Source organism: Pristis pectinata, chromosome 11 (genome assembly GCF_009764475.1).
Source record: "Pristis pectinata isolate sPriPec2 chromosome 11, sPriPec2.1.pri, whole genome shotgun sequence".
NCBI lineage: Eukaryota > Metazoa > Chordata > Chondrichthyes > Rhinopristiformes > Pristidae > Pristis > Pristis pectinata.
In genome coordinates this window covers 1,898,646-1,924,245 of record NC_067415.1, presented here as the reverse complement: position 1 = coordinate 1,924,245, position 25,600 = coordinate 1,898,646, and the positions used below count along the sequence as shown (strand labels likewise).

At 48.2% G+C, this 25,600-nt stretch overlaps 1 protein-coding gene across 1 annotated transcript; it reads right to left on the bottom strand.

Moving 5' to 3' along the window:
• Positions 1 to 76: 76 nt before the first annotated feature.
• On the bottom strand, positions 77 to 25,600 carry rnf169 (ring finger protein 169). Its single transcript, XM_052026497.1, has 6 exons — positions 25,249 to 25,600; positions 17,983 to 18,059; positions 13,487 to 13,660; positions 11,989 to 12,107; positions 9,711 to 9,810; positions 77 to 4,614 (listed from the first exon to the last, which is right to left on the bottom strand). The coding sequence occupies exons 1-6, from the start codon at positions 25,598 to 25,600 to the stop codon at positions 3,568 to 3,570; spliced, it is 1,869 nt and encodes a 622-aa protein (XP_051882457.1). The 3' UTR covers positions 77 to 3,567.

Here is a 25,600-nt window from a genome sequence, read left to right as displayed (position 1 = left end):
ATACATGAACTACCTGCAACTCAGAGGCAGTACAGAATTGGGGACAGGATAACCCTTCATAGCCTCACCCTTTATATCGCTGAACTCCAGTAACAAAAATCGCAACCTACTTCTGATGCCTTCAGCATCCCCCAGTTTCACCGCTGGTGGCCATGCCTCCAGCTGCTTTGCATTTCTCAAGCACTTGTTGCATCTCAAGATTTAATAAAAAAACGTCCAAGACTTTTAAAGTGCAGTTAGTTTATGTAGACAAGGCAACAGTCCTTCACAGCAGATTATTATAGGTTAAATTAATCTGTATTGGGGGTCAAAAGGAATCCTAGATAGGAACTCCCTGATCAATTGAACACAGAACTCACTGGACAGGTTTAATATCTCATTCAGAAGACAGCATTCTTTCAGTCTGGATTACGTGCAGTCTCTGGAGTATGAGACAAACCATGAACTTCTGACTGGGGAAGAGAGAGCTGCTCACTGACACCCTTCCGAACACAGCCCATTTCACCATCTTCAAAGAGGAGCCCCCTACCAGTGCAAACTTTGGTCTAGATTTTCCCATTCACATGATTCAAACAGTGGTGATAAAACACTGATGTTAAAGACACAAGTATTGTGACCCAACTCACTGCATCCAGGACAGGAACACTGTGATTCAAGCTGGTGGCCTGGAGTTGTGTTTCAAGCACGCCCCTCTGGCCAGCCATCTCATTACTGTGCACTAAACCATCAATTTAATAACTTTATGCACTGGAAGTAAGCTCAGTTACAGTAGAGCCACCATGATCTGCACTCTAATTATTTGCTAAGGACACGTTCTTTGCCCATCTGGTTATGATTGCAGTGCCGTCTGACAGATGCAACAGTTAACCTCCAGGGGCCTTTACATCAACTTCCAACCTACATACAGGGTGCGAAGTGAAGAACAACAGAGGCAGACACCAGGAAAAGTAAACCAGAAAGTCCAGAATAAGTCTCTCTTTATATACAATCCCTCGAACCAACTCCTTTTTGGCACTAAGTCTCAGCTCAAAATTCCATTCTGTGCAAATGTCAGTTTTGAGACTGAAGTTCTGCTTTCCTGAAAATTCTTCTACAGGCTGCCTTGCTTAATTTTTTTTTACATAAATCTTTGGCAAATATTTTTCCTTTAAAGAATTTCAATGGGGTTGGAGGAGTCCAAGTGCTTTACTGGGTTTAGTATAAAGTGAACTAATAAAATATTCTCTGGTTTCATTAGTCCCATACTGCTTTCATACAGAAAAATCTTAATATCTTCCACAATGTTAGATAAAAATATTAGCCCTTGTCTGCAATTTCCAATCCAGTGCAGAAGCCAATACAGGAAACAAGTAGCTCAAATTGACAGAATTTAAATTATGGACCTAACATTACTGTAAATACCAGGTATAAACAAGACTTGTATGCAAGAGGCAGATAAATCCATGAATAGGGACAGAAAGCAGTAGTTCTTGCACTGTAAGTTCCATGAAATCTCACTGAATTAAAGTACCAATACTTGCTCCCACCCTCCAGGGCTCCAAGCCTCCCCATTAGTATACCACTCATGTACACAGTACAGTGGGGGTAAGCAGGAGCAGTCTGAAGATCTGGGTTCCTCTCATGTATCTGGTTCCTGAGGCACTCAGCTCAGTGCTTCATCTTGTTCTAGGATCACAAACTGACAGAACCTGCTCTGTTCATCTCCCACACTAGGACAGCCAATGTTCAGTGCTGGTGGTTCAGAGTGTAAGGCTGCCTAATTACCAATGGTGCCAAAACTGATTTTAAAAAAAGCCAACATTGCATGGGGCAGCAGAAAGATGGAACATCTGACCCAACGCAGAGCAGCGGACACTGCAATTCTGTGCTCACCGCTCTGAGGTCCTTGTCCAAGCCCATCCCTGATACACAGCTTCAGGACTGGGATTGGAGGGAAAGGCAGTTGTTCCGCTTTCCAAGGCCATCTGGTTATTTTACAAGTGGAGCTCTTGAATTGGTGAAGGTGGAGAGAGCAAGGAGCCTGTTAAGGTGCATCAGGCATGAGCTGGGATCAAGTACTGGCAATAAATAAGATGGTACAGTAGTGCAGCTGGTAGGGCCGCCGCCTCACGGCTCCAGAGACCCGGGTTCAATCCCGACCTCTGGTGCTGCCTGCGTGGAGTTTGCACGTTCCCCCTATGGGTTTCCCCAAGTGCTCTGGCTTCCTCCCACATCCCAAAGACGGTTGGTAGGTTAATTGGTCACTGTGAATTGCCCCTAGCATGAATGGTAGAATCTGGGGGGAGTTGATGGGAATGTGGGGAGAAGAAAAAGGAATTAGTGTAAATGCATGGTTGACGGTCGGCACGGACTCGGTGGGCCGAAGGGCCTATTTCTGTGTTGTAGAACTATGAGTAAAATTGAGGTGTCCAAGCCCAGAGATTATATCGTTGGTGCCCCAGTTTGATACACACTGCATTGCTATATCTGCAGGATTAACCAAGGCGGCACATTTAAAAAATAGTTCAGAATAAGGTACCCTGCTGAACTAACATCCGATAACTATTTAAGATTTCTCAGCTGAAAAAGTATTAGACAGCACAGAAGAGGGGAACTGTACCAAGCCAGACCTGGTCAGGAGGTCCAGAGGAACTTGTGGCAAGTAAATAATTTTAAACAACTTTAAAAATAATTGCATGAATCTTCAGCGAATTTCCAAGGACAGAGATGCTAAGGTGGACAAATTTCCCTCCTACCATCTATTGCACTGTGTGGGCTTTCAGTTAACCCTTTGTATGCTGTAGTTTCAGAGCAGGGCAGGCAAAGTGGCCAGAGATATCCTAAATCCTTAAAGAAAATATTTTTTTGGTGGGAGTGGGGAAGGGGTGCACTGTTGTCAGTTTACAAAAACATCAGCACTCCTCACCCCCCACAGGACAGCTCCAATACCACATGGAGCACCACCAACATTTGGGGGTCTCCTGGAACTCAGGAAATGATTGAGATCTTTCGTCCTCTCAAAACAGGAATACAGGAGATGACCCTTTCCCACACAGCTGCCAGAATAGCACAGCTCCCCATTAACCGAACCCCTCACCCTCATCAACAGACTCGAACAGCAAAGGGCTTAGTTGTGAAGCCTCACCAGTCATGGGATGCGACAGGATTGATAGATCAACTGGCCTTTTCCTGCCATCAGTTGGAAGGCTGAAGACCCGAGAGAAGTACACAATATTTAAAAAGTGAAATTGTTCCCCATATATAAAAAAATAAAGTACAGGCTGTGCTGTGGATACTGGCTGGTACAAGACCTGTGAAGTGCCAATGCCCCAGTGCTCAAACTACTTGTCCTGGTTGGCATGTGTTAACTCAGCACCGTGACCCATTGAGCGACTGAATTAGATTGTTCTGGGGCGAGGGCAGGAGTGGGCGCGGGGGAGATCAGCAGATTAGATTACAGGTAACAAAGGAGCAAGACCAAAGGTTTTAGGGAAGTGTGAGGTGCAGGGCTGTATTTTCCTGTAGTGGCTACACATCGAGGAGTGGAGCAACAGGCAGGGCCGAGGGAGGTTAGTGACGCCTCTCCTGCTACTCGGCGTTGGAGATAACCTTTGTCCGCAGCGGGTAGCTGTCCTTACTGCCCTTCTTCCGATTAACTGTGGTCCGCTCCAGATCAAACCTCCGCTGCAGCCTGTGGGCCAGCTTGCGATCCTCGTCCTCCTGACGGGCGCGGTCCATGTCCGTCAGCAGCGCCGTGTTGACCTTGCCGGCGCTCTGCGCCGGGCTCAGCTTCGCCCGCTTGTTTGCCTCCGCCGCCGTGTGCTTGGTCTTGTGGTGCCGCTTCCGGCTGTGGTGTGACCGTGAGGACGGGCAGTCCGCCCCGCTGCTGCTGGAGACGCCGCCCTTGCAGGATCTCTTCCTGGGGTGGGCAGGGGTCTGACGCCTGGGGTTCTGGTGCGCCCCGTTCTCCTTCTGCTCCGCGCCCCGGTGCCGGAGGGGGCTTGCCCCGGCGCTGCACTCCACCGTTTCCCACTCCAGGTCCTCCAGCACGGAGTCCGGAACCTCGGCAAAGTCCGAGCAGTCCATGGGCCGGGGCGAGGCTTGCGATTCTGCCTGCCCGAACCCAGGGGAGCTGTGGGAGCGCGAGGCAGTGGCGGGCTCCACCTCAGGGATGTCGCACTCGGGCACCGGCCGGCCAACACCTTCGTCCTCTTCTTCCTCGGAGGTCAGGGTGCCCTTGGAGGCAGTCTTCTCCTTGTGGCGATCCTGCAGGATCTGCCCCCATTTCTCCAGGACGTTGGGGCTCACTTCGTAGGTGGTCACTGCTTTCTGGAGGTTGCTGTACAAGTTGCGGGGCGTTGACTTGATGATCCTGGGCTTCAAGAGCCTGCCATCCGGCAGCTTCTTGGGTGGGGTGCAGGGTGAACAGATGATGGGCTTGAAGTGGTTGAGCTCCTCGGAGATGCTGTCATTGCTGTCAGGGCTGGTTGATCGCTCCCACTTGACCGGCTCTGACGCTGAGGTGTCGGCCAAGAGCCGCTTGTCGGTGCTGAGGTCGGGTGCAGAGTTGGGGCGGCTGTTTTCTGAGGAGGACAGGACGTTGAGGGTGTTGGTGCCAAGGGTCATCGAAGGTACCTGGAAGCAAAACAAGGAGAGGGGGTGGGGGATGTGAGATCAGGCCACAAATAAGTTCAAAAGGTCTGCCAGCACACTGCAGAAATACAGTAATAACCTCAACACTGAGGGTCAACACTGGAGGATACAAAGGGGTACACAGAACATACAGCATGGGACAGGCCATTCAGCCCATGATGTTGTGCTGATCTTGATGCCAATTTATACTAAATATCCTCCTCCAGTGTATCATCCACATCCCTCCATTCCCTTCACATTCATGTGTTGACCTAAAAGCCTCTTAAATTCCACCAAACTGCCTGTGTCCACTACTACCCCTGGTGACCCATTCCAGGCACCCACCACTCTCTGCGTAAAAAACCTTACCCCTCACATCACCTTTAAACTTCCTCCCTCATATCCTCTGGTGTTTGACATCTCTACCCTGGGGAGAAGGTTCTGACTGTCTACCCTATCTGTGCCCCTCAAAATTTTAAAAACCTCTATCAGGTCTCCCCTCAGCCTCTGACGCTCCAGGGAGAACAACCCAAGTTTGTCCAACCTCTCCTTATAGCTCATGCCCTTTAATCCAGGCAGCATCCTGGTGAACCTCTTCTGCACCCTCTCCAAAGCCTCCACGTCCTTCCTATATAATGGGGCAACCAGAACTGCACACAATTCTCCAAGCACCGTCTGGCTAAAGTTCTATACAGCTGCAACACGACTTCCTCACTCTTATACCCAACACCCCTACCAATGAAGGCAAGCGTGCCGTACGCCTTCCGTACCACCTTATCCACTTGTGTAGCCACTTTCAGGGAACTATGGACCTAGAGCTGATGGGATGAGATGTTGGGGTGTGGGGGGGGGAGGAGAGGAGAATAAACAAGAGTTTAGGGTTTTTGTTTTGAGAGTTGAGCTGATGGGACCAAACAGGCAAAACCGAGCATAATAAGAAAGGGGGAAACAATTTGTTTGGCTGGGAAAGCAGTCAGAGCCCGACGTCGAGGTTAGCAAACCATTCAACGTGGAATTAGCTGTGCTGGCTCCAGAACTGGATGTGCTGTAGCTGGAGTTCAATGAAATATTACACAGGATAAGGGTTACTATAGTGCCCGTCACCACCTCAGGAAGTCCCACAGTACCTTACGAGGATTTTTAACGAATGGTCACTGCTGTAACAACAGGAACATTTCACAGAGTTATACAACACAGAAACAGGCCCTTCAGCCCAACTCATCCATGCCGAATGAGATGCCTATCTATGCTTTGTCCCATTTTCCTGCACTCAGCCCATATCCTCCTACATCTTTCCTGTCCATGTACCTGTCCAATTATAACTGCACCCGCCTCTACCACTTCCCCTGGCAGCTCGCTCCATAAACCCACCACCCTCTCTGTGAAAAAGTTGCCCCTCAAGTCCCCTTTAAATCTTTCCCCTCTAAAACCTGTGCTCTCTACTTTTAGCTCCTTTACCCTGGAGAAAGACTGTGACCATCTACCCTATCTATTTCACACAGCAAGATCCCAGAATAGGAAAATGACCTGATGCACTGCTTCTGCAAATGTGGCTCAAACAGTGGGTATAACTAACCCCCCCCTCCCCACACAACTACCGCTGTGCTCATCTTCAAAACAGAATCATGGAAACTTACAGCACAGAAGTTCAGCCCATCGTGGCTCTCAGCAGGGCGGCATACCCTCCCTCAGTGCTGCCCCTCAGTGTAGCACTCTGGCTTTGTGTATTCCAAGTCTGATCAGTAGGGTCAATGAGCTGTGAGCACAAATCACCGTGAGGAAATATGATGTAGTGAGTGGCAATGAAGGAACTACGGCTTGAAAATAGTGAGGACTGTGCAGGTACAAAGTAGTCAGCACAGGCAGCAAAGGCAAGTACCGAATCAGAAGTGGTCAGGGAACCGTCTTTGCATTGGAAGGAGAGGATGTCCTTGAGGGGCAAAGAGTATCCACTTGGTTAGAGTGGAAAAGCAAAAATTTACTGGGGGTAAACCCTCTGCTTCCAAGTAATGAGAGGGAGAGGGAAGAGTAAACCTTCAGGAAAATTAGAGAGACGTACAAGAATTATGGAGACATTGTCCCTGTCAATATTTAGGAAATTTCTCAGATGTTCAGATGAACTCTCTTGTCCAGTATGTTCACAACCCAACTCCTGGACCTGGTGTTGAGGGCTGAGACGAGTGGACCAGGCATCTGTAAGAAAACTCGGGTAATAGTGATTGTCAGATTATAGAGTTGAGGTTAGTATTGGAGAAAGACAGGGAAAAATCTAAAGTAGGACTTTGAAACTGGAAGAGGGTCAACTACAGTGGCATGGATCAGAATTATCACCAGTGACTCAGATGACGTGAAATGTGTTGTTTTGCGGCAGCAGTACAGTGCAAAGACATAAAATTACTAAATAGTGCAAAAAAAAGGAATAACGAGGTAGTGTTCATGGACCATTCAGAAATCTGATTGCAAAGGGGAAGAAGCTGTTTCTGAATCGCTGACTGTGGGTCTTCAGAGTAAAATGAAACCAAAGGTTGGCAGGAAAACTGCTACAGAACAAAAAGTGATCCTTAAGGAAGAGATGTTTCAGGCACAGCTTAGGTATGTTCTCACAAGAGGGAAAAGTAGGGGAACCGAAGTTAGGGCTGCTTGGATGAAAGGGAAGATAGAGAATATGATAACCATAGAACACTACAGCACAGAAAAACAGGCCATTCAGCCCTTCTAGTCTGTGCCTAAACTTTATTCCACTAGTCCCATTGACCTGCACCCAGTCCATAACCCTCCAGACCTCTCCCATCCATGTATCTATCCAATTTATTCTTAAAACTTAAGAGTGAACCCGCATCTACCACATCAGATGGCAGCCCCTTCCACACTCCCACCCCTCTGAGTGAAGTTCCCCCTAAACCTTTCCCCTTTCACCCCAAAGCCATGTCCTCTCGTAAATAAAAAGAGTGCATGATGCATGCCAGGTGAATTCTTCAAGTATGAACCAGGCTACCTCCAGCAAGTTGAAAGGGGAATTGAAGGGGAAGTACGACTGGCAAAGAGGGAATATGAGAGTAGATTAACAGTTAACATAAAGAGGAACCCAAAGTCTTCCATTGCCATGTAAAAGCAAGCAGGCAGTACAAGGTGGAGTCAGATCTACGAGGGAGAAGGGGGGTGATGTATGCTTTGAGGCACAGGGTAAGGTTCGAACATTCAATCAGTACTTTGTATAACTGAGTAGCACGTTGACAAAATTTCAGTAGGGATGAAGATGAAGAGGTAATGGATGGGGTAGAATCAATCAGCACAATGTTTTGGAAAGGCTGGCTAAGCTTAGAGTGAGAAAGCTGGATGGTTTGCATCCCAGGTTGCTGAGGAAACGGAGGTTGGAGATAGCTGAGGAGCTTGCCCTAGTCTTCCAATCTTCCCTAGACATCAGGGAACTGCAAGAGGATTGACATGTAGCAAATGTGACATCCTTGTTCAAAACGGAACAGTGGAAGCAAAGATGACCAATGATTTCACAACAAAATTGGATGGCCACCTGTGGATAATAAAGTTCATGGCCACAGGGACAGAACAGGGGAGTGAGACTGCTCCAGAGAGCTGGCATGGGCTCAACAGGAAGAATGGCCTCCTCCTGAACCACAATCAGTCTAGGTCTTAATGCTTTCCTACAAATATGCTGCCATTATCTGCTTAAATAACCCAGAAAATGTACTGTTAAGAATGGTTTTGTCAATGCTTCCTACTGACAGTCTAGTCCATCAGTGTAGAAACAAGATCACAAGACAAGGCAGCAGAAGTAGGTCATTCGGCCCATCGAGTCTGCTCCAAAGGGAAAAACGAAATGAGAAATGGGGGGGGGGGTGCGGAATAAAACAAAAAAACCCACACTATTCTAACCCCAATTTCCGGCCTTATCCCCATATCCCTTGATACCCCGACTATTTAGATATCTATCTATCTCTTCCTTAAACACCTCCAATGATCGGGCCTCCACTGCTGTACCTGGCAAGGAATTCCACAAATTCACCACCCTCTGGCTAAAGAAATTTCTCTTCATCTCTGTTTTAAACCTGTACCCTCTAATTCTAAGATTGTGCCCTCTGGTCCTGGACTCACGCACCAAGGGAAACAGCTTGACCACATCTACTCTGTCCAGTCCTTTCAACATTTTAAATGTGTCTCCGAGGTCCCCTCTCATTCTTCTGTACTCCAGTGAGTACAGTCCAAGAGCCGACAAACGCTCATCATACGTAAGCCCTTTCATTCCGGGAATCATCCTCGTAAATCTCCTCTGAACCCTCTCCAACATCAGCACATCTTTCCTAAGATATAGGGCCCAAAATTGTGCAGAGTATTCCAAATGAGGCCTCACTAGTGCCCCATAGAGCCTCATCAACACATCCTTACTTTTATACACTATACCTCTTGAAATGAATGCCGACATAGCATTCGCTTTCTTTACCACTGATCCGACCTGGTGGTTAACCTTTAGGGTATCCTGCACGAGTACCCCCAAGTCCCTTTGTACTTCTGTACTTTGATTATTCCAGATAATAATCTGCCCATTTATGTCTGTTTCCAAAGTGTACAACTGCACATTTCTCAACATTGAATCTCATCTGCCATTTCCTTGCCCATTCTCCTAAACTATCTAGGTCTCTGCAACTTTCCTGTCTCCTCAATACTCTCTACTCCTCCACCCATCATCGGCAAACTTAGCCACAAAACCATTTACTCCATCATCCAAATCGTTAATGTACAAGGTAAAAAGAAGCTGCCCCAACACCGACCCCTGCAGTACACCACTAGTAACCGGTAGTCAACCAGAACAGGATCCTTTTATTCCCACCCTTTGCTTCCTGCCAACCAGCCAATGCTCCACCCATTCTGTTACCCTACCTGTAATTCCATGACCTCTCATCTTATTAATCAGTCTCTTGTGCGGCACCTTGTCGAAGGCCTTTTGAAAGTCTAAATACACAACATCTACCGCCTCTCCCTTATCCACCCTACCTGAGATTTCTTCAAAAAACTGAAGGAACTGAGGAACTGAACTGAGGAGGTCTGATGCATCACCCACTGGTGGCAGCTGCCAACAAGGTTACCTTGGTTCCACCGTCACTGCGAGGTATTGCTTTCCGGATCTGGTTATTTTCCACAGGTGTGCTCCAACTTCGAGATTCCTCCGAGCTGGAACCAAACATCCTGCAACACACGGAGGTGAGAGTGAGGGAAGAGGTGGTGTCATCCCGAGCCTCCGGGATCTCCCAATCATACAGCATCTTTAACTAGCAAAACGTCACAAGGCACTTCACAGGAGCATCAAACAGGACAGATCACCCAGACCTAGGAGGAGATACAGTCATAAACAGTCCCGGAAACAGGCCTGTCAGCCCATCTCGTCCATGTCGACCAAGGTGCCTACCTGAGCCAGTACCATTTGCCTGCATTTGGCCCATATCCCTCTCAACCTTTCCTATCCATGTACCTGTCCAAATTTCTTTTAAATGTCTGAATTGTCCCTGCCTCAACTACCTCCTCTGGCAGCTCATTCCAATATACACACCGCTCTCTGTGTAAAAAAAAACTTGTCCCTTGGATCCCTCTTAAATCTTTCCCCTCTCACCTTAAACCTATGCCTTCTAGTTTTGGACCCCACTGCCCTGGGGAAAAGACTGTGGCCATTCACCTTATCTATGGACCTCATGATTTTGTAAGTCTTCACAAGGTTATCCCTCAACCTCCTACACTCAGGGGAAAAAAAGTGTCCAAGCCCATTCATCCTCTTCTCATTACTCAAACTCTCCAGTCCTAGTAACATTTCTGTACACCCTCCAGTTTAGTGACACCCTTCCTACAGCAGGGTGACCAGAACTATAATTGGTACACCAAATGTGGCCTTACCAACATCTTGTACAGCTGTAGTGTGGTGTCCCAATCCTGTACTCAATATCCTGACTGATGAAGGCAAGTGTGCCAAATGCCTTCTTCACCACCCTGTCTACCTGTGTCACCACTTTCAAGGAATCATGTACCTGCACCCCTTGTTCTCTCTGTTCTAACCACTCCCCAGGGCCCTACCATTTATCGTGCAAGTCCTGCCTGGGACTGTCTTACCAAAGTGCAGCACTTCGCATTTATCTGAATTAAACTCCATCTGCCATTCCTTGGCTCAGTGGCCCAGTTGATCAAGATCCCAATGTATTCTTGAATAATCTTCCTCACTGTCCACTATACCACAAATTTTAGTATCATCCACAAACTTACCAACCACGCCACCTACACTCTCATCCAAATCGTTAATATAGATGACAAACTGCAGTGGGCCCAGCACCGATCCCTGCCGCACACCGCTGGTCACAGGGCTCCAATCTGAAAAACACCCCTCCACTACAACCCTCTACCTCCTACCACCAAGCCAATTGTATACCCCTGATCCCATGTGACTTAACCTTCCGGACCACCCTAACATTTGGTGCCTTGTCAGAGACCTTGCTAAAGTCCGTGTAGACAATGTCTTCCTGGACATGAGGAGGGAAGCGAGGCAGCAAGGTTTGTGGTGGGCCAATCACCTGAGGCGGTCATCAGTGATGGAGCGATGGAAATCAGGGATAGTGCAGAGATCTTAAAGTAAAAAACTACAGATGCTGATATTTGAAACCAAAAGAAAACTGCTGGAGACACTCAGCAGGTCAGCCAAAGAGAAACAGTTAACATTTCAGGTTGAAGACCCTTCATCAGATCCTGTGGGGTTGTAGGGTTAGAGAGTCAAGTCAACTTGAGTTTATTGCCATGTGCACAAGTACGGTGAGGTGAAAAACTTGCTTACAGCAGCATCACAGGCACGTAGGTACAGACAACACACAGGATATAAATTATATGTAAATTAGACAAGACAGTGAAGAGAGAAAAAAACTGCAAAAACAAGATAGTGCAAAAAGAAACGACTAAAACAGAGACAAGTCCATGGCAGTGCAAGAGGTGGTCCGTAGTGTTCCGTTGCTGAGGTAGGGTTAAGAACCTGATGGTTGTAGGAAAGTAGCTGTTCCTGAACCTGGTGGTGTGGGACTTCAGGCTTCTGTACCTCCTGCCCAACGGTAGCAGCGAGAAGAGGGCAATGAAACGAATGGTGGGGATCCTTGACGATCGATGCCGCCTCCTGTAGATGCTGTCAGTGGTGGGGAGGGCTGTGCCCATCACAGAGATGGGAAAGGGGGAAGCCACAGAGGGATGCAAGACAAGGATGTTACAATGGTGGTGTTGCTGGCTGCCAGTGCTGGGTGAAGGGGACTTGGTGCCAGCCAGGATATTGGCAGCAGAGTTTCGGTAATGAACTGCAGTGTGTACAGTTACACAACAAGCCAAGGTCAGTTCTTTGTTTACCTTGTGTTGTGACTGGAACAGTTGGAGCTCAGCTTGCCATTGGCCGTTAACCCCCATTGCCGGGTAGCCACTCGTTTAACCGGCTCTTCGTTCTCCGAATCAGACATGTTGTCAGCAGTCTGTAGAAGAAGGACACCTTAATGTTTCACCCTGGATCAACCAGGACAAAGAGGGGCACACACCAGCTACACTCCCAACTTCCCCTCAACAAACACATCTGATCATTCCAAGAAAATACATTAACCAGAAGATAATTAAGTTGCCTTGGTCAACAGATTTCAAACCGACCTAAAGATTGTGGGTTTAAGCCCCATTCCATAACCCAGGGTGACACCCCCAATCTGTATTGAAGGAGTGTTGCAGAGTCGGAGGTGAGACGTGAAGATAAGTGGTTAAACTGAACCCTTCAATGTTGGGTTTCTTATTCAAGACAGCGGGGAGATCCCCCCTCCCAAGTCCTGGGAGATTATTTATCCCTTAACCAACAACATTTTTAAAAAATCATCTGGTTCTTGCATCGTGTTTAAGCCTGGTGCTAACCATTCCATGATAATACCAACCAACATTCTGCTCTCAGCCACCACCACACACAGTAACTGGTCCTTCAGCACCAGTGTTTGCGGTGATGTATGCACTGATGCATGCACCGATGCAGGGACTGCATTTGTACATCAAGACCTTGTGGACATTTTATATTTCACTTCTTCCGTGTGCTGATGTCAATGATTCCGGCAGGTGTATAATTCCATTAGCCCCTGTGGCAGATGTACAATGAACCCTCGAGCTTCTAATATATGAATTAGGAGTAGGCCAGTCGGCCCCTCAAGACTGTCTCACATCAAAGTCATGGCTGACCTGATTGTAACCCCCAACTCTGTATCCCTGCCTACCTTTGTAACCTTTCATCCCTCGCTTATCAAGAATCTCTGACACCGCCTTAAAACTGTTCAGAGATCCTGCTTCCACCGCCCCTTGAGGAAGAGATTTCCAAAGACTCACAAAACTAATGACCCTTAGAGAAAAAAAATTACTTCACCTCTATCTTAAATGACGATTCCTTGTTGTTAAAAATTGACCCCTAGTTCTGGACTCTCTCACAAGAGAGCACATTCTCTCCGCATCCACACTGCCAAAATCCCTCAGGATCTGACATATTACAGACGTCCCCTCTCACTGTTCTATCCTCCAGCTTGAGCCGAGGTGTTGAGGGCTGTCACCCTGAGCCTGCTGATATCATTCCTAAACTCACTAGGAGGTGTTAAGCCCCCAAGGGTTTGATAGAAATCTTGTATTAGTGGCTTGTGGGTCAGTTGTTTTAATCCTAATTCAACAAAAGATGCACCACAGAACACTTGCCCCTGCCAGCAAGCACACTCAGCTTAGTCTGACCTCTTCCTCTGACTGCTCAGAAATCAGGAAAAGTCAAATACTTCTGTGTTCGTGCACAAGTTGTCAACAAAAACTGAAACGGGGAGAGCAGAGAGAGCTTAACACTCACAAATTCTCGATTCCATTTCCTCGCCAGCTGCTCGTCCCTTTTCACCTGCTCTGCGATTGTCAACTTCTTTTTCTCCAGCTGTTGCTTCTCCTGCTCCCCTTCGGCCAGAATGATCTGAATTATTTCTGCCGTGACCGTCTCATCATCCTCCTTCAAGCTCTCGTCTGCCTCGTACTGGAAAGACAAAAGGTTCAAGCCTCAGCCTCCGCATACTGATCAACATTCCTGTTCCTCCAACTGATCCAGGAGAGCAGCTTGGGAGGTGAATGGATGGGCAGTGGGAAGCTCACCTTTAAGGACATTGGCCACTGTCAGCATCACTTTACAATGTAAAGTGCCTTTAATGCAGTAAACTATCCTAAAGTCCTTCAAAGTGATATCTTTTGATGCTGAGCCACGTGAGGAGATTTGGGGACACGTGACCAACAGCTTGGTCAAAGAGGTAGGTTTGGAGAGATTCTTAAAGGGTAGCAGAGGTATGAACCAGTTTTTCTCTGTCCTGAAAACAGCTCTGTCTGGGTGACTCTCATGTTCCACAAGGACACACCCAAAACAGTAATCACTATTTTTGGAAGGAGTTAAAGTCAGATTTATTGTCATACGCACAGGTGCAATGAAAACCTTACTTGCAGTGATGCACAGGCACACAGAGCAGTGCAGGCTTCTGGTGGTGGTGGGAGGACACATCCTGCACATTTGCGTTATTTTTTTTTGCTTGGGAGTGCGTTATCCCTGCAGCAAATCCAGTCTTGAAGGATCGAGGATGCAAGAGAAATCTGGTTCCCTCAGTACCTACCTCTTTGTTTCCCCAATAGCACAGCACCTGTTCCCCTGGTAACACCGTGCACCCTCACCGCCCGTTCCCCTGGTAACACAGCGCACCCTCACCGCCCGTTCCCCTGGTAACACAGTGCTCCCTTACCACCTGTTCCCCTGGTAACACAGCGCTCCCTCACTGCCTGTTCCCCTGGTAACACCACACTCCTTCACCGCCTGTTTCCCTGGTAACACCGCGCTCTCTCACCGCCCATTCCCCTGGTAACACTCCCTCCCTTACCACCCGTTTCCCCTGGTAACACAGCGCTCCCTCACCGCCTGTTCCCTGTAACACCACACTCCTTCAGCGCCTGTTCCCTGGTAGCACCGCGCTCTCTCACCGCCCATTCCCCCTGGTAACACTCCCTCCCTTACCACCCGTTCCCCTGGTAACACAGCGCTCCCTCACCGCCTGTTCCCCTGGTAACATTGCGCTCCCTCACCGCCTGTTCCCCTGGTAACATTGGCGCTCCCTCACCGCCTGTTCCCCTGGTAACACCGCGCTCTCTCACTGCCCTGTTCCCTGGTAACACCACGCTCTCTCTCTGCCTGTTCCCCTGGTAACACCGCGCTCCCTCACCGCCTGATCCCTCAGCACTGGCCCCTCTCTTCCCTGACAGCTCCGTGCTCCCTCAGTGTCTGTGCCCCACGAACGCTGTGTTCCCTCAGCACCCACCACCCCTACAGTGAGTACGAGAAGCTCCAAACCTATGGAATACCTTTGATCCTGACAAAAGGTAGAAACTATACAATGGTCATAGGAGAAAATGTCTTAAACAAGCAATCCCAGTGCAAGGCAGGTGATATCCTGCGTTCTGTGTCCAACATGGAAAATGTGAGCTTCAAGGTGTGACCCAGAGGGGCGAGCCCAGGGCACAGACGTCTGGCTCACTGTGAATGGAAACCAGCTGGTGGTTCCCCTCCCACCTCCTCCTGCCTCTGCAGCTCAAGACTCTGGTCTCTGGCCAAGTGTGCAGGGAACATGCACGGACTTGCCTCGATAAGATACCAGCCTACATTTGCGAGCTCAGTAAATCTCGAGAGCTTGGTTTCAAAAGGTTACTGGGTTGTGCTACAGGAACTGGAGGAAATCATTTGGCCCCTTAACCTCTTCCACTACATCCTGGCTGACCGGCACATCAACCACTTCCTCTCCATATCCCTCAATTCCCTTCCACAATGAAAGGGAATCTCACCCCTGACCCCAGCACACTCATATTTAGCAGAGTTAAGAGCCCTGCTGCTCTCTGAATAAAACAGTGCTCCTTAATCCTTTTAGACCTAGTATCAACTTGGTCCAATTTACCCTTCGTAAGGTGTGACACCATACACCTTCCAGATGGCTACACAGTGAATTGTGGCTCCTCAGTGTACTCCAGCCCTCAAAGGCCAACATTTGATAGTCTTTTGGATTGTTTCTTTGCACTTGTGATTAATGATTTACCTACATGGCTTCTGATGTCAGCAGTCAAGGTTAATCTATAATGTGCATTCCAGATGCTTGCCCAGACTAATCTGACAGTAGCTCCCAAACCTGTGACTGAACCATCACGAAGGACAAGGATTTCTGCCACCACCTGCAGGTTCCCCTCCAAGTCACCCACCTTCCTGACATGGAAATTATATCACCGTTCCTTCATTGTCATTGGATCGAAATCTTGGAACTCCTTCTCTTACAGCACTAGGACTGTGGCGGTTCAAGGCAGCAGCTCACCTCCACCTTCTCAAACACCATTAGGGATGGGCACCTAATGCTGGCACAGTACATGAATAGCAGACTCTTGCTGGGAGAGAGGAGAGCTACGCACACTAGGGAGACCCTGTGCCTGATGATACTCATTGCATTTGTTCATGCATGGAGACTGACAACTGCGTTGGGGGCACTGCCCAGCAACAGTCAGCCCTTTAGGAGAGAGAAGCAAGAAGCATAGAATCATAGAACAGTACAGCACAATACAGGCCCTTCGGCCCACAGTGTTGTGCCGACCTTTAAACCTTGCCTAAGGCTATTTAACCTTTACCTCCCCCATATCCCTCCATTTTAAATTCCTCCATATGCTTATCTAGCAATCTCTTGAATTTGACCAATGTACCTGCCTCCACCACCGCATTCCATGCCCCAACCACTCTCTGGGTAAAAAACCTCCCTCTGATATCTCCCTTGAAATCCCACCCATTACTTTAAAGCCATGCCCTCTTGTATTGAGCATTGGTGCCCTAAGAAAGAGGTGCCGGCTGTCTACTCTATCTATTCCTCTTAATATTTTGTACACCTCTATCATGTCTCCCCTCATCCTCCTTCTCTCCAAAGAGTAAAGCCCCAGCTCTCTTAGTCTCTCCTCATAATCCATACTCTCCAAACCAGGCAGCATCCTGGTAAATCTCCTCTGCACCCTTTCCAACGCTTCCACATCCTTCCTATAATGAGGTGACCAGAACTGGACACAGTACTCCAAGTGTGGTCTAACCAGAGTTTTGTAGAGCTGCATCATTACCTCGCAGCTCCTAAACTCGATCCCACAATTTATGAATGCTAACGTCATGCAGTGATATAAACTTCACTTCATTCTCACAAGTGGGTTTCACTTCATTTTAAAAATAGAGCAGTTGGAGCCTTGGACTAATGCCCAAAGACAGGTTCAGCATCCGGAGAAGTTAAATTCAGTTAACTAAATACACCTGGAATGAAAATTAGCCTCAGTAATAGTGGTTATTAAGATACTGATTGTTGTGATAACCCATCTGGTTCACCAAGGCTGACCTTACCCAGTCCAGCCTACATAGAACATCAGGCCAACAATGTGACTGTCCTCTGAAGGGGGCAGCAAGCTATGTAGCTTCATTACACACATACACACTACAGTGACTCAAAGGGACAGCTTACCAGTCACACCTCAGGATGACTAGGGATAGGCAATAAATGCTGACCTTGCCAGCAAAAACTTGCCCCGCACATCCCCTTTAAACTTTCCCCCTCCTACCGTAAAGCTATTCTAGAGAGCAGAGCTTTAAGGTGAGAGGGGGAAAATTTAAAGGAGATGTGCAGGGAAAGTTTTTTTTTTCACACACAGAGAGGTGGGTGTCTGGAAGAGGCTGCCAGGTGTGGTGGTGGAAGCAGGTACAACAGTGGCTTTCAAGAGGCTTTTAGACAGGCGCATGAATATGCAGGGATGGAGGGATATGGATCACGTGCAGGCAGAAGGGATTTGTTTAATTTGGCATCATGCTCAACACTGACATTGTGGGCTGAAGGGCCTTTTCCTGTGCTGTACTGTTCTATGTAAGACCCACACCCGGAGAGTGAATGAATTATCACTGCCACAGAGGCAAAATGACCACATGGCTTCCTTCACTTCGGTGCTTCACAACTGCTGTGGTGGGATTTGAACGTGTCTCTGAACTATCAATCTTGGCCACTGGATTATGACTCCAACCACGTAACTGCGATGTTACTGTCAGATCAGAGGAGGACAGGGAAAACACAGCACTTGGAGGCTGGGAAAAATTCAGTGATTTCTCTGCTTCCCACTTTGATGACAGGAACTGAGTGCTCCCTCCAAGGTGGTGTCAGAACAACACATAACGATGCAATCACCCCAGGGACAGCTAGCCCCAAAGGCCACTAGCCATCACCCATCTGTCCCCTAAACAGGCAACTGCAGTAACCGGGAGTATAGTACCTGTCGGAGTTGGTTCTCAAACTCCTCACGGACGTCGCCTGCTTTACTCAAGACCAGAGGAGCACGGAACACGGGCTCTGCAAGCAGAAGGTGAAAAGGCAAACTCACTTAGGATAAAGCCAAATCCCATCTCACAAGGCTCGAGAAACGGCCAAGATAATCACAGAATAACACAGGACAAGAGACTACAATGCATGTGCTGGCTTTATGGAAAAAAACTCCCCAGTTAGTCCAGTCCTCTGCATATTTCTCCAAGTATTATTCAAGTTCCCTTTTTTAAAAGTTCCTGTTGAATCTTCCACTGCTCTTTCCAACAGTGATCTAGTCACAACTCACTGCATAAAATAAATTCTCAAATTTTCTTCCCCAATCTTTTTTTTTTGTGTCAATAATCCTAAACATGTCCTCTGCAGTTACCAACACCATACCCACACCCTAACCCCAACCTATTAAAATATGGAGTCTGGAATAAGGCACAGATCACAATAAAGGTGAGTGGAGCAGGACCAGGATAATGAAATCATGAGCCAAATCAAAGTGGCAGGGCCCAGTGAGACTGAATCTCCAGTAACAAGATCAATGAACACAAGAGGGATAATTTTCCCACTGCCTGCTAACTCACAACCTAAATCAAACAGTTCCTTTGAATCCATGTTGAGAAGGTTCTGTATTAATCAGAAACACAAGATCTGAGACTGAGCCACATTAGCAGATGCAAGGAGAGGGGACCAAAAGCTTGGTCAAAGAGGAGGATTTGAAGAATCATCTTAAAGCTGGTGAATCTTTATAAAACAATGGTTCAGGCACAACTGGAGTACTGTGTCCAGTTCTCTGCATACACTTTAGAAGCAATGAGAAGACTCTGAAGAAATTTACCAGAATGATTCCAGGAACGACAGACTCTGAAAGCTGGGTTCTTCTCACGAACAGAGGAGGTAAATTGGATCTTTACAGATATTTAAGATTAAGAAGGGTTTAGAGAGTAGATGGTGAAAAACTTCTCCTATTGATGGAGGGTTTATGAACCAGGGGATATAGAATAAAGCTAAATGGCAACAGAACCAAAACTGATGGGAAGAATATATTTTTTAAACAGAGTTTTGCTAGGGTCTGGTGAAAGTGGATTCAACAACAGTGTTGAACCAAGAGCTGGATATGTATCCTAAAGGAAGAATCTGCAGGGGCTGTGGGGAGAGCGGAGAGCTCCATCCTGTGCCAGCTCTATGTCGATAGGCTGAATCTTCCTTCCAATCTGTAACTATTCTAAGAGAGAAGAGAAAGGCAGAGGGATATTACAGGAGAATTCCCCACACCGTTACTTGGAAGGCATAGCCACCAACAATGGAATGACTCAACTCAGGAATGTGCAAGAGGCCATAATTAGAGCAGCTCAGGGAGCTGAGAAGGTTACAGAGTGGGAGAAGGATGAGTACATGGAGGAATTACAAAAGGGAATCAGAATTTAAAAATCATCACATTGCTGAATCAAGACCCTGTGTAGGTACATCCAATCCACACGCCCCTGTTCTACTTCACTAAAACCAGGTACGGAGCAGGAAGACAGAAGGAAAATCTTCCTCACATAAAGTGAACATTTGGAACTCACTCCCCAAAAAACTTTCAGGCTGGGGTGGAGAGGGAGGTTTCGTGGTAGAAAAAGGAGCAAATAAGTTCCCAACAAGATCAGGGCAAGGGTTTGGGGAGCTATGAAACCAAAATCATCATTTCAACAATTAAAATCAGCCAAAATCAAACTGAATGCAAGAAGAGGGTTAGGGAGCTGAATAGGCGCCTCCTGGTTGTTACGATAGAACGATGTCAAAGCAAATCGACACCACAAGTGAAAAGCCTCAAAAATGCAGCAACCCCTCAGCACTGCATTCCTTTTGATGCGTGGTCATTGACCTGAACCATCAACTCCCTGCATGATCCTGACTGATTCAGGAAGTATTTCCAGCTTTAGCATAAGCGTTACAGCCCGGAGAGAGAGCTGCCCATTAAGTCCACATCCGTCCATCCAAGAACAATTGACTCAACCCCATTCACAACCCCTTCCTTCCAGCTTTGTGAATTAGTTTTCTCTTTGTGTCGACTCAATTACCTTTTAATTGGATCTGCTTTTACCACCTCATGGGCGGTGAAAACCAGACTGGGGCCACAGCCAGTGTGAAAGGCCTTTTCCTGACATCATCACCTCTCTTGACAATCACCTTGAATTCTTTGCTTCTCAAACTTTCCACCAATGGGAACAGTTCCTCTTAAATCACTTTGTTTTTACTCTCTGCGTTTCATACCGCTCTACCCAACCTTCTCTGCTCAGAGGCGGACAATTCTAGCTTCTCCATTAATGAAGTGCCTCATGCCTGGTTCGTGATTACTGCACCCTCACATCACACAGTGTGCTGAAAGCAACACCTCCGCCACAATTATCCTCAAACACTGGTGCCCCACAAGGCTGCGTCCTCAGCCCCCTACTCTACTCCCTATACACTCATGACTGTGTGGTCAGATTCTGCTCTAACTCCATCTACAAGTTTGCAGATGACACCACTGTAGTGGGCTGTACCTCAAATAACGATGAGTCAGAGTACAGGAAGGAGATAGAGAGCTTAGTGACATGGTGTCATGACGACAACCTTTCCCTCAATGTCAGCAAAACAAAAGAGCTGGTCATTGACTTCAGGAAGTGGGGCAATGCACACACTCCTGTTTACATCAATGGTCCTGAGGTTGAGAAGGTTGAGAGCTTCAAGTTCATAGGACTGAACCTCACCAATAGCCTGTCCTGGTCCAACCATGTAGATGCCACAACCAAGAAAGCCCACCAGCACCTCTACTTCCTCAGGAGGCTAAAGAAATTCAGCATGTCCCCGTTGACTCTCATCGATTTTTACAGATGTACCATATGATAAGATGGACTCTTGACTTCACAATCTACCTCGTTATGGCCTTGCACCTTATAGTCTAACTGCACTGCACTTTCTCTGTTATTGTAATACTATATTCTGCATTCTGTTATTGCTTTTCCCTTGTACTACCTCAAAGCATTGATGTGATGAAATGACCTGTATGGATGGCATGCAACACTGTTTTCACTGTAGCTCAGTACACATGACAATAATAAATCATTTTATCACATTACAATTGTGAAACTGAAGAGCGGATTAGATAAAGAGTCTCAGAATTTAAGTGGCTTTGACACTGGTCATGGGACACAATTTACATTGATTGACAAAAGTGGGAGAAAGAACGGTACCCCTTCAGCTGCTCGTTCCACCATTCAATAAAATGATGGCTGATCTTTTACCTCAGTGGCACTTTTCCCCACTAACCCCTTATCCCTGGATTCCCTTAATATCTAAAAACCTATCGATCTCTGTCTTGTGATTGAGTGTCCACAACACTCTGGCACTAGAGAATTCCAACGATTCACCAACGTCCTGGTGAGAAAGTTCTTCTCATCTGTGTGTTGGGATTGTGAACCCCTGGTTTTAGACACCCCAGCCAGAGGAAACATTCCTGCATTTGCCTGGAAGAATCTTGTTATGTTTCAATGAGATCACCTTTCATTCTCCTAAATACTAAACAGACTGAGCCTACCTGTCTAATCTCTTCTCACAGGGTTAACCCAATATCCCTGGAATTAATTTGGTGAACCTTTGCTACATTCCCTCTATCCTTAGGTAGGGAGATGAGCTCCGTGCACAATATTCCAGATCAACACACAAAATGGTGGAGGAACTCAGCAGGTCAGGCAGCAGCTATGGAGGGACCCACTGAGTTCCTCCACCATTTTGTGTGTTGTTCCAGATTCCAGCATCTGCAGTCTCCTGTCTCCACAATATTCCAGATGTGGTCTCACCAGGGCTCTATAAAATCCTCTTGCAATGAAGGCCAACGTACATATGCTCTTCTAATTGCTTGCTGTCCTTTCACATTAACGTTCAGTAACTTGTGTTAGACATCAACAACTTACCATCTCCCATCATTTAAAAAGTATTTTCTATCAAAGTGGATGACGACATATTTTTCTGCATTTTATTCCATCTGCCACATGCTTGCCCAATCATTTAGCCTGTCAATATCCCACTGAAGCTTCTCTGCATCCTCCTTTCAGACTACACTGCCACCTAATTTTGTATAATCAGCAAACTTGGAAATCACGATTCCCAATGTAAACACACTGTGAACGGCTAGGGACCCAGCATTAAAACCTGTGGCACCACTCGTCACAGCCTTCCAAACCAAACAAAATACTGGTTTGTTCTTAAGTTTTTTTCCTGATATCCAATCCTCAATCTGTGCCTGTATAGTATCTCCAATATTGTGTGCTCTAATATTGGTAAATTGGTTTATTATTGCCACATGTACCAAGGTACAGTGAAAAACTTTGTTTTGCATGCTATTCGTACAGATCATTTCACCACACAGTACATCTTAAGGTAGTACGAGGGAAGAGCAATAACAGAATGCAGAATAAAGTGTTACAGTTACAGAGAAATTGCAGTGCAGGCAGACAATAAGGTGCAAGGCCACGTAATAGCCTCTTGTGTGGCATCGTCACGATGGCCTTCTGAATGTCCAAATTCATCACCTCAACTGGTTCACCGTCATCCTCAAAAAACTTTCAATGTATTTTTTAAGGTAGATTGTTACACCATGAAACAATTGCCCAGAAACAGCAGAAGGAGGTGTGGAGATTTATTCTGTTGGTGGCAGTGGTGAAGAGGGAACAGTCGATAGACTTATGAAGATCTGGAGATGGGGAAATGGAATGAGACAGCACTTCATTCAGAGAGACCACATAAGGGCGATAGACTGAATAGCCTGCCTATGCTCAAACATTCTACATGATGCCTTTAACCAGACGAAACACAGTGAGATACATGCCTGGGCAAGTTCTGTTTTGGAAAACTTACAAACTCAGACCAGGAGCAAGAAGTATTGAGATATTTTGCACTCAGGATACTTTTGCTTTTATTGTTGACAGTTACTTCAGCTTGACTAGATTTAAAACTAGCAGCTATCCATTTTAGAAACTCAGTTAACAATGGTGCAGCAGCCAGTGCTCTTATCTCATAACTCCAATGGCCTGGGTTTAATCCTGACCCTGGGTGCCATGTGGGTTGGACACATTTTCCATGACCGTAAGGGTTTCCCCTTGGGTTTCTGGTTTCCTCTCAGAGTCCAATGATGTGCTTGCTGGGGGTAGGTTAATTGGCCGCCGTAAATAGCCTGTAATGTAGTAGAGTGGCAGGAGAAGTGGGAGCAGTGATGGTCATGCAAGAGAGAATAGGTTACAGGGAAATAATTCGGGGGAAGGACTAGTGGGACAGTTCTGAGACATACACTTGATAGGCCAAATAATCTCTGTAGAAAGAAAATGTGGAATATGAAATAAAAGAGGGTTGCACTCCACCAATACACAAGGCTGCTCTTCACACAGGGTCCCGGTTGCCAAACTTGCTCAGCTCATCATCGCACCTCACTGTTCACCCTCCTTCCCTGGCAGTCCCTCAGGGTGAGAGCAACCTGCTCACACTCCAGTTGCACAGCATCTCTGAAGAGCCATAAGCAGACTCTGCCGCAGGTGGGACATGTGATGTTTGATGGAGCAAGGAAATTGGTTGTTTGGGCATTCCCTCCACTGGAGACACAAGAGAGAACAGATGCTGGAAGCTGAGCAACTCAGCAGGTCATGCAGCATCTGTGGGGGGGGGGGGGGGGGCGGAAGGAATTGTCAATAATTCAGGTTGAAACCCTGATGCTGGGTTCTGATGCAGGGTTTCAACTGAAACATTGACAATTCCTTTCCCCTCTTCAGATGCCCCTCAACCCACTGAGTTCCTCAGCAGGTTGTCTGTCACTCCTTCCACTGCTTGTGTATGGCTGCTGTGTGCTTCCTTTTCAGGGACTTGTACTGGGTGCTCAATTTTGAGCAGTCATGGACAAGAATTCCCATTGGTCAATGGGAGTTACATTTTTTCCCCAAGGAAACCATGGCAATGTCCTGGAGGCATTTTCTCTGTCCGTCTGGGAACATCTTGCTGTGATAGAACTCCTTGCTCAATTCAAGAGCCTGGTTACAGCATGCAGATGATGTAGTGCACACACCAGAGCCGGTTGATCAAAGCCTTGATGGCTGGGGATCCTGGCCTGGGAGAAGACGCTCCCATTACTGTGCACATCCAGCTTATAGATCGCTGGCAATTCTGCAGTGTGTTAGGCTGGCTGCTGTAGGTTGTCCATATTGCTGAGGCACAAAGGAAGGTGGAGATCGTTGTTGTTCAGTGGACCACGAGCTTGGTTCCGGGTATGAAGTGTTTTCTGAACAACTATGCTCAGTCAGCTGATTACTGCTGGGACATTAGAGGTAGTGGTGAATTTCAGAACCAATGTCTGCCCTCATTGTCAGTGGATTCTCTGCCCCAAATCTCACTTCTCTACCCTCCATGGGGCCATTCTTCCCCTCACACCAGTGTTCAGAGTACACTCACTCACTGGCTCACGTTGTCCTGCATCACACTCCTCCCCCCCCTACTTCCATCCTTACCCTGGGGAAGCAGCAGCAAAGAAGTGGGGTGGGAATGGTGATGGGCTGTGAAGAGGGGGGTGAGGGAGTAATGACGGTGAAGTAGCGGGAGATGGCAAGGGAGCGAGAGGGAAGGAAGGGAAATGGGACTGACGGGAGTGGGGGTAAAGGCACGTGGAATGGGTGGGTATTGGGGAGCAAAGAGGGAAAGGCAGGGAAGGGAGTGAGGATGGGATGAGAAATGAGGGGGATGGCAGGGGAAGGGAGAGAAGTGGGTGGTGGGGGAATGACGGGGGGTGGGGAGGTTTCGCGAGTGATGGGTGGTTGATGGGGTGGGTGGGGGGTTGATATGGGGAGGGGGTTGACACGCGGGGGTTGATACGGGGGTTTGACACTGGGAGGGGGGTGACACGCGGGGGGTGGACACGCGGGGGGGGGGGGGGGGGGGGGACACGGTGGGGGTGGGGGGGGGGGGGGTGGGGAGGGGGGGGGGGGGGGGGGGGGGGGGGGGGGGGGGGGGGGGGGGGGGTTGACACGGGGGAGGGGGGTTGACACGGTGGGGGTGACACGGGGGTTTGACACTGGGAGGGAGGGGTTGACACGGGGGGGTGGACACGGGGAGGTGGACACGGGGGGGTAACACGGGGGGGTGGACACGGGGGGGGAGTAACATGGGGATGGGGGGTTGACACGGGGGGAGGGGGTGGACACGGGGGGGAGGGGGATCCTCCTGCCGGCCTCCCACGACCCCGCCACCACCCAGGCCCCGTCCACCGCCCCGCTCACCGGCTCCGGCCGCTGCTCCGCCTCCTCCTGCCGCCGCGGGTCCCGCTGCTTCTTGCGGCGGCTCCTCTGCCACAGGGCGGCAGCGGGCCGGCTGCCGGGGGTGTCGCCGTGTCGGCAGAGCGGGCAGGCCAGGCCGAGGCCCAAACCCAGGCCCAGGCCGGCCTCGGGGATGGCGCGGCTCAGGCAACCGCCGCACAGCGAGGCGGCGGCGGGCCCGGTGTCCCCGGCCTGGCCCTGGCCGGGGCCCGCTCCCTGCCGCCCTCTCCGGACCCGCGCTCCGCTCCCGCTCCACGCCGCCAT